The 9,983-nt window shown below is 30.5% G+C and overlaps 1 protein-coding gene across 1 annotated transcript; it reads right to left on the bottom strand.

Moving 5' to 3' along the window:
* Nucleotides 1-798: 798 nt before the first annotated feature.
* On the bottom strand, nt 799-2,529 carry LOC105620565. The gene is made up of 2 exons (XM_012202059.1): nt 2,467-2,529; nt 799-1,062 (listed from the first exon to the last, which is right to left on the bottom strand). The coding sequence occupies exons 1-2, from the start codon at nt 2,527-2,529 to the stop codon at nt 799-801; spliced, it is 327 nt and encodes a 108-aa protein (XP_012057449.1).
* Between the last annotated feature and the right edge of the window lie 7,454 nt (nt 2,530-9,983).

The raw sequence follows: 9,983 nt of genomic DNA, 5'->3' as shown, positions 1-9,983 counted from the left end.
ATAAAATATATCTAATAATAATATATATTATATATATAATATAATAATAATAACTAATAATAATAATAATATATATATATATATTATATATATATAATTATTAATAACTAACTACTCTCTCTCTCTCTCTCTCTCTCTCTCTCTCTCTCTCTCTCTCTTTCTTAGAAAAATAATATTTTAAATGTCGCTAGAAATGTTTTTCGAATTTAAGATAAATTATGAGATGAATAAATTATAATAAATTATGAATATGTGTATAAGAAATGTATGTGTATATTTCAAATGCAAGATATCATATAGAACATAAAGAACTTTTACAATTTACTTTTGTAAATTGTACTTACAATTGTAATTACAATTTAATGTTATGTCATACATTAATAAAAACAGACATTAATAGTAATTTAATGAGAATTTTTAATATTAATACATGAAAAATATGAGCAATACATAGTAGACAATCTTTATAAAATATATAATTATATTTATATGTATACATACTATTTTGTTCGGTTTTTATATTTCGGTTGTTATTGTTATATAAAGTTAAGTTTATTAAGATTGATATAATCAACATGTTGTGCGTATGGCAGTAATCTATTAATACATCTATTAATAGATTAGATATTAATTATATAATTACACATAACACACAGTAGATAAATTATAATATATTAATCCATATTATTAATAAAAGAGAGAAAGAAAGATGATTCTAAATTCATATTAGTATTTATTAAATTCATATTTAGTATTTATATATTTTATTGTTTTCATAAGTTAAAGGATTAACTATAATTATGTTGAAAATAAACGACAATCGATATGATTTTCTTCACATTCGTCGCTGTTTGCTTCAAAATCCTTTCTAGATGGTAACCACGCAATCATTCGATGCATATAATTCTGCAATTTATTATTAAGAGATGTTTGCACTGCTTTTATGATCGGAGATGATTTGCATAGTAATAATCGAATGCAAGCAGAATCAGAGCCAATCATTCTCGCTATCAACTGATTTGGTAAATTCGGATTTTTTGCTTGCTCAACTAAGTTTCGAACCTATTAAACATAATTTAAAAAATTTGTGCTTTATGGATATATTTTAATTGTAAATGTATTTCAATTACGCGTGTATGTAATTAAAGTAGAAAAGTTCAAATATTAATATTTTTTCGTACAACAAATCAAACTAACTAAGACTCCTTATAAATCAAAGAACAGGAAAGGATGTAGGTAGTAGAATTCAAGTGCAGAAGATCGTCGCGCAAATAATATATCTATGAAGTGTGAAACTTCTTTATTCACTAAAATAAGAATGCGCGTCCTTATTTTCGGGATAATTAATTAAATCTTAAAGTTTTTTGATAAATTAGTTTTTCATATTCTCTATTCCAACATTTCCATCATTTCCTTATTTTCGTTCATTTTTCTTTCTTCTTGTTTTTTCACTCTTTTTGTATTTAATTTTAGCATTTGAATTTTCGAAGAAGGGAAGCTTACCATGACAGGATAATTTTTATTTACAATTTATTTATGTTAGTTTGTGTTGTCTCTGAGGAGACACTCAAAAGTGAGCCGAAACATATAAGCGTGTTTTAGTGAATAAAAAAGTTTCACACTTCATAGATATATTATTTGCACGTCTTCTGCGCTTGACCCTTATTGCTCGTATCCTTTCCAGTTCTTTGATTAATATTTTTAATTAATATTAATTTAATTAATATTAATTATGTAATTGTGTCTTTCATTTATTATTTAAATCAAAATTGAAATCTCTCTCTTTTATTAGGAGTGTGATTTAATTTTTAGGGTTTAATTTTTTGCGCGCACGCAAGAACTGACACTAATATTATAATATGATAATGTAAGAAAACGTGAGCCAACACTAGTTATTCGTGTGTAATAATACATATATTGTAATACATATATTGTAAGAAATGACACTTAATGTAAGTACTGTCGAAGATATTCCAACAGCTATTATTTCTTAATGCTTTAATATTACTCTATGATATTTAGCCGTTTAATAATAATAAATGCAGTAAACATCGTGTTTACATCATTTTAAAGATGCAGTTTCCTAAAAAGCTTTTTCAATATGCATTGCTTTTGTTTGTTAATCAGAAGAAAACGGCAGCTTAAGGTGAAGATAGAATTCTGAACTTATGATGACGTTGTTCCATCAATTAAGACATAAATATCATTTCTGTCGATTTAAAAGTGATGATTTCAATATTAACGACAAAGGCTGGAAAATGCAAATTTGCAAGTATTATTGAACGAAAATTCAGTACACTTCAGTCTACTTCAGAACTTGCCAAAGAATTAAATGTTGAAATCGTTAAATTAGTAAACATTTACGTAATATATTAAATTGTTTTTTAAATAAATCAATTTTTGACAAAAAACCCTCAAAATTAAATTACACTCTTAATATATATATTTCAATTTATAACGACTTACATTCTTATTTTTATTTTCTAAAGTAAATTTTAACGGATCCCATGCTAATTCTTCGTTGTCCATGCTTCTAGAGATGTTATTTTGCGACGATTTCAGTCCAAAAAGCGTACTTATCTGTCAAAGTAAATAATCGAAACATCTTAAATTTTATGAATATAAAAAAATATCACAAACGCACGCACGCACATTGCTGTATAATAATTTATATCTTATTATATATATATTTACCATTTGTGCAAGAAATACAACACTATTGACTGCGATTGCTGCGATTTTTTGCGAATCAAATCCAATGAGTCGAAAGAATGCAGAAACAAAATTTGAAGGACCAAACGGTTGTTTTTCATCATTTCCGTTTTCCTCGCGTTTTTCCTTACGACCTAAACTCTTAGACACCAAGTTGGCAATGTCTTTAGCTGTCTCTAGATAATTACTTGCATGCTGTAATCCTGCCTTTATTTTATCCAGAACATCTGATTGTGAAATTAAAAGTATACAATTCTTTTTAGCAATTTATTTTGTAATTCATCAGCACGTACGCACGCACATACTAAGCTGAGAGTTACAACAAAAAATTAATTCTTCGGAAGAAAAATAAACTCACCTTCGGTATTTGTAAATTGCATTTTGTCAAATACAGTTATCCAAAAGACACAAAAGACAAAACACGAAACCCTGGACATTTTGTCGAATCAAACTGTTCAACAATACTGACAATGAGACTACTACCAAGAATCTTTGTAAAACGGATTATAACGGGTTTTGTGTTAATTATACTTTTATTTCGTTGCGTCTCCGCGACAAGCCCCCGTTGGATCGCCTATGCGATTGTCACTCTTCTTGCTTCGTCAGCCAAGCGCAAGAAAACGGCATCCGTGTTTCACAGTACGATTTAGTCGCGTTCCTATCAGAAGCCAAAAAAAGTTGACTAAAGCACTAGGACATTCCAAATTTACATAGCTGTCATCATCGTATTTGAAGAAAAGGTATGAAAAGTGTTTATTATAAAACTGTTTAATTTTTGCTGTTCTAGATTAAATATTTAAATGAGTCCATATTTCTACTATTGGAAATAAGATATATTATAACATGTTAATATAACTTATTAATATACAATAATAAAAATTAAGGAGAGAGAAAGAAGGAGAGAGGAATGAAAAAGTGAGAAAGAAAGAGAGACAGAATGAGTGCAAATACTTATATTTTAATATTTATATCTTAATAACCACAAATTTTTGAATATTCAGCTATGTATTGCAGTTTGTTAATACTTCATACGTATTGTATTTTGAAAATGGCATCTGGAGATCAATCATCTTTATATTTGAATGAGATTCGCAGTTTAAGCGAATTACCAATGAATAGACTGATTCACTTAAGATCTTCTTTTGCAAGCAATAATGGTAAATTGTAAATCTTTTTCATTAAACAATTTATTATTAAAATACAAGATCGACAGATTTAAACGAGCATAGAAGATAATGACTGATTAATTTATTCTATTATTCCATTTCTTATGAGATAAGTATACATATATACAGCACATACGTTTCAGACTTAATTTAACCCACCTTAGCAATTCAAAAAAATTACATAAGTTTAATATAATAGACCGAATTGTTGAAGGATCTCATCTTACATACAAACGCCACAAATATCATAATATTCTGCTACGGTATATAGTAGGCAGTCATGGTATACGTTGAAGTTCATATTATAAAACTCGTACTGTAAACCAATTCTTCGGTCTATGGTGAGAGCGGTTAATGTCAAATTATAAAAAATTATATACACGTATCATCAAATTAACGGTAATGTGGATGCATACGATGTCATAATTTAATTATGATCAGAGAGATTATAAACAAGAAAGATAACAAAAAAAATTGGAAGTACATGTTGAAATAAGAAATATAAATTATAAAATCTTTATCGCATGAACACCTGACGTTGAGACGTCGAGTGGCTTACTGCTTGGTGATGACTCGCAATCTGTAGATCTGGGTTCAATCCCATCTGTGTCCACATATGCGATTTTTTGCATTTTAAGGAGCCGAAAATATAGCTCCACTTGATTTTACGCTTGCAGTAACTTCTAATAATTCTTTCTTGGGCTGCGATTGTGTTAGTAATATTCGAAGGTAAGTATAGAGAGCATGCTCATGAGGCAGTGAAATTTTTTATCTGTGATATATTGTAATAATTTTACACAAATACGCTACTTAATTAAATTAAAAACATTGATTGTATTTAGTGTACGTACTTTATTTAAAACGTCACGCTTAATTAAATTAAAAACATTGATTATATTTATTGTAGGGGAGAGGAAACTTTGAACAGTTTCCTTCTCAGGCTCATAAATTATTATGTAATGAAATTATTTGTATTTCTGTTGTGCTAATAGTTACTACAGATATTGAATACTACTTGAGTTTTATTTTTTAATTTAGTACAGCAGTTTTTTTTTCAATACGCATTATTTAAGTTTTACAAATACAAATATAGAAATGCTTCTTTTCGAAAAGCATTCTTAGCGCTTTTTTTACTTTTTTTTAAAAAAAGTAAATTTGTATATGGGGGTAAAATTGCTATTAAAGTTGCTATGATTTTCTTTTTGGATTTATTAATAAATATAACAACGATGGTCATCTGTATACTAGTAATAACCCAGATAGCAAAATGTCTGCTGTCTTCTGTCAACAGATCGAGCAAAAAATGATGGCAGTCTGCCATCAATTGCGTTCGCATTAGGCTTATGTTCTGTTAACATCGTCTGTCGATATAATGTGAAGGCAAATTGTTGGCAGAAACTGAACAGATCCTCCTCCGACATTATTTGACACTTACAGATTCTGTTACATTTTTTTTTTAACAATCTGTTAACAGTATTACCAGGTAAATATGAAACCGGAATTTTTTTATAGAAAATATACGTTTGCATGAAAATGATAAAAAATATTTTATTCGAAGTATTGCCCATCGGTAGCTATACATTTTTTCCACCTGTTTGACAATTTGTGGATGCCACGCCAAAAAAATTGTTGCTCTTATGAGCCAAACCAGTCATCTAGCCATTTTCGTACATCTTCGTAAGAAGTGAAGCGCTGCTGAGCAAGTGCGTGTTCCATCGATGCAAATAAGTGGTAATCGGACGGAGCCAAGTCTGGTGAATAAGCCGCAGTATTGCGAAAGTATTTCCCAACCAAATGCCTCAATCATTTCCTTGACCAGTTTTGCTGTGTATGATGGTGCATCATGAAGCAAAATCACTTTGTGTTGCCTTTTTTGATATTCCGATTTTTCATACAAAGCTTGATTCAAATTGATCATTTGTCGATAGCGTTCAGTATTAACGGTTTCGCCAGGTTTTAGCAGCTCATAATAGACCACACCTTTCTGATCCCACCAAACACAGAGCATTGTCTTCCGTCCATAGCGATTTGGCCTTGCAGTCGATATCGATGGTTCGCTTAGAGTTACCCATGATCTTTTACGCTTAGGATTCTCAAAATATATCCACTTTTCACCACAATTCGATGGAGAAATGATTTTCTTTTGTATCTGGCGAGCAGCATTTCACAAGTGGTTTTTCGATTTTCCTGCTGTCTTTCATTCAGTTCATGTGGAACCCATTTTTCCCATCTTCTGGATCTTTTCCATGGATTTCAAACGTATGGAGATGGCTTTTCGTGTCACATTTAATTGATCCACGAGTTGTTGTTGAGTTTGAGCGTCATCTTCATCCAACAATGTTTGCAATTCGCTGTCTTCAAATTTTTTCGATGGTTTTCCACGTTCTTCATTTCTCATGTCAAAATCGCCACTTTTGAATTTTTTAAACCACTCAAAGCACTGTGATTTATCAAGAGTATGCTCATCGTAAGCTTCGACAAGCATTCGATGTGATTCTGCAGCAGTTTTCTTCAAATGGTAACAGAAAATCAATGCTGTCCGCAAATCGTAGTTTCCAGGCACAAAATTCGACATATTCAACACTATTACAAACTATACTGTTGTATGAAACTTGTATTGTTATGAGTTGAAAATCTTTGTCAGATGTCAGAACAAGGAACTGGCGTCAATGGCGCCGTCTGATGGCAACTACATTGACAGCTGTGGCCATCTATTGGTAAATTCCGGTTTCATATTTACATACCTAATATATACATCTAATTCTGTTGTTATTTTGTCGCATAATGTGTAACATTTAAAATATCTACTTTCTACAGATTTGACTATCTGGGAAATTAACATTGCATTAGCAGAATTTAATATGGCGCCAGTTGCTAATATCAAATTTTTATATAAATGATAAATGATATTGACATTAAATAAATTTACGAAGAAGATTTTAAAAAATCCCAGCACTATCCCATCGTCTTATAATAATATATAATGTAAAAATATCAAGTTAAATATCACGACAATGGTCATCTGTATTTAATGAAAATATTTTTAAAGATTACTAGATATCACTTTTTTTTTAGAAGGTAGAATTTAACTTGGCATCAGTCAATGCAAATCTTTTTTACAAATGATACATATCACTAGGGCTAAGTATTGGGAGTACAAATTAGTTCGATCCGTTTCCCTAAAGATTGCTCCAACTGTTGTGAATGATTCATAATGACAGTTGATTTTGGCGGTTTCAGAGAGGTTAAACATCTGCTAATAATATTCAGTTTATATCGCTTTGAGTTTCATACAAAAACCTTGATTTTTACTGTATTTGAAATGTTGAATTTTTTGTTAATCAAGCAGCATTTGCGGGAAGTTTTGATTTTCTGCTTTAATTGGAAAAAAAGTGCAGCTGAAGCCTATCGAATGCTTGTCGAAGTTTATGGTGACATTGCTCCAACTGATAAATCATGTAGAGAATGTTTCGACGTTTCAAGGATGGAGATTTCAGCGTTGAAGACAAGAGCCTCGCTCTAGACAGCCAAAAAAATTCGAAGACAAAGAATTACTCGAAGAAGATCAGAGAAACGCAAGAACAGCTTGCAGAATCATTGGGGGTAACTCAACAAGCCGTCTGTACGATTGAGAGCCATGGGAATGATTCAAAAACAAGGAAATTGGGTGCCTTATGAACTGAAACCGAGAGACGTTGAAAGGCGATTTTTCACTTGCGAATAGCTGATTCAAAGACAGAGAAAAGGTTTTTTACAGTTTTATCGTTTTGTTATTGTATTTTTTACTTTGTTTTTTAAATATCTGAAGATAGCACAATTATGATGACAAAACATGTAATGTAATGTAATATTACCAAATATCTTATAGTCAGTAATTAAGAATGTACAGATTTTAAATGGTCACATTATATATTGTACATCAATTGTTTAAATTTGACTCTTATATGCTTTTTTATTTTCTCGATATTATTACTAATTAAAAGCTTTGCATGACAATCAAGACAACAGTGAAAATTTCGGTAAAAGTTATCTATTTTGATTCAAGTAATAATATGAAAGTTTCTCCAACCCAATATATCCAATATATCATATATTTATAATAGCTTTAATTCCCCTTCAAAAATTATTATTGTGAAAATTATTGTCACAAAATTTATTGGGAGTACAAATTAGTTCGGTCCGTTTTTTTGTGCATTTATTTCAAAACAAAATGAACGAACAGATCAATTAAAATATTGTCCATCACTGCCTACTACTTTTTTTCATCTCTCAGGTAATTTTTAAATTTCATCTCGAAAAAATGACTCGTCTTTGGACGCGATCCAATTTTGGGGCCAATTTTCGATTTCTGCGAAAGAAGTGAACCGATGACTTGCTGCATCCTTCGGAATAATCAGTAATCAGAAGGAGCAATGTCCGGAAAATACGGCGAGTGCGGTAAAACATCCCATTTGAGCGTTTTCAAATATTTTTTTATGACTTTAGCGACATGAAATCGAGCATTGTCATGAAAAAGAATAATTTTATCATATCTTTGCTCTTCGGCCGTTTTTCTCGCAATGCACGGCTCAAATGAATCAATTGTAGCTGATACCGATCGCCCGTAATGGAATCGCCAGGTTTCAGCAGTAAGTCATAGTAAACAAGATCCTTTTGGTCCCACCAGATACAGAGCATGATCTTCGAATCATGAATGTTCGGCCGTAGTGTTGATGTTGAGATCGATGGCAAAGATTGATTGAACTTAGCGTAGTATTTTTTCTTCTTGGGGTTGTCGTAGAATATCCACTTCTCATCTCAGTCACAATCCGATGCAAAAAAAGTTTGAAAAGATAACGTTTTATTTCTATTTAGAGGCGTATGACTTCCACGCGAAGCAACTCTCATCCTATCTTCACGCTTCGCTTGGAAAGTCACAGTAAGCAAGGAAGGGTATAAGATAATTTTTAATATTACATAATAGCAGAAATAAAATGTTGTTTTCAAACTTTTTTGTATTAATAACTTTTTAACGAATAACGAGCGGCGGCTAAAACTTGTTAAAGGTTGTTGAGGGCCATGACAACATATGTCAAGGTCAAGATCGTCGATGGTTGCTCCCTTTTTCTGCAGTGTTACCAAACGCAGTAATAAAAACAATATTAGTAAACGCAGTAATAAAACAATTATAATTAACGTTTAATTAACATTTCCTGCAACTTATAAGCTGATAGTTCAGAAAAATATAAATGATCTTTCTCTTTTTAAACTTTCGATTTTGTTTTGTTTTGTTTTTATATCCTTTTTGTATCTAAGTATTATTGATGAATAACCTTTTTGGATTTCCTAGAATTTTCATTTTTGCTTTTACCTTGATTCTCACCTGAAGCTTTTAATTGACATTTATTCTGTATTTTTTGCAAATTATGAGTGGAGTATCTAGAAAAGTAATAAAATTTTCTTTTTTTTTAAATTTTTGAACCTTTGATTTTGCTGCATTTTTATAAGTATTTTTGGAAAATTATTTTTTTCTAAATTTCCTAGAATTTTAATTTTTGCTTTTATCTTTATTTCTACACGAACCATTAACATTGACATTTATTTTGTTTTCTTGTAAATTATGAGCAAATAATATTCAGAAAAATAGTATAGATTATAGATTTCTTCATGGTTTTAAAATTATAAACCTTAAAATTATAAACTCCGCATATAATTAGAATAAAATAGAATAGAATTTATTATTCCTCATGAGATACAATTGTATCTTAACTATCCTTAAATCTCTACATTCACCGTTTTACATCTCTCTTATACATTCCTCTCCTCTTATATACTATCGCTCATCTTATACTATCTCCATCTTATATTTTACCGCTGTTCTATCTCTCTATCTCCATGCTCGCTACGCTTGTTCTCGCCTTATACTTTAACATTTATCTATTTATTTTAATATATTTTATTACACATTATACCACTATACAATTCTACAATTTTTTACCGCTTATATAACTATGGGCTTCCGCTTCTACTCTCTCTCTCTCTCTCTNTCNCTNTCTCTACTCTCTCTCTCTCTCTCTCTCTCTCTCTCTCTCTCTCTCTCTACTACTACTACTACTACTTACTTAC

This window comes from Atta cephalotes (genome assembly GCF_000143395.1).
Source record: "Atta cephalotes unplaced genomic scaffold scaffold00027, whole genome shotgun sequence".
NCBI classification, from domain to species: Eukaryota; Metazoa; Arthropoda; class Insecta; order Hymenoptera; family Formicidae; genus Atta; species Atta cephalotes.
Note: the sequence above shows the minus strand (reverse complement) of the source record. Positions and strands in the feature narration are given on the sequence as shown.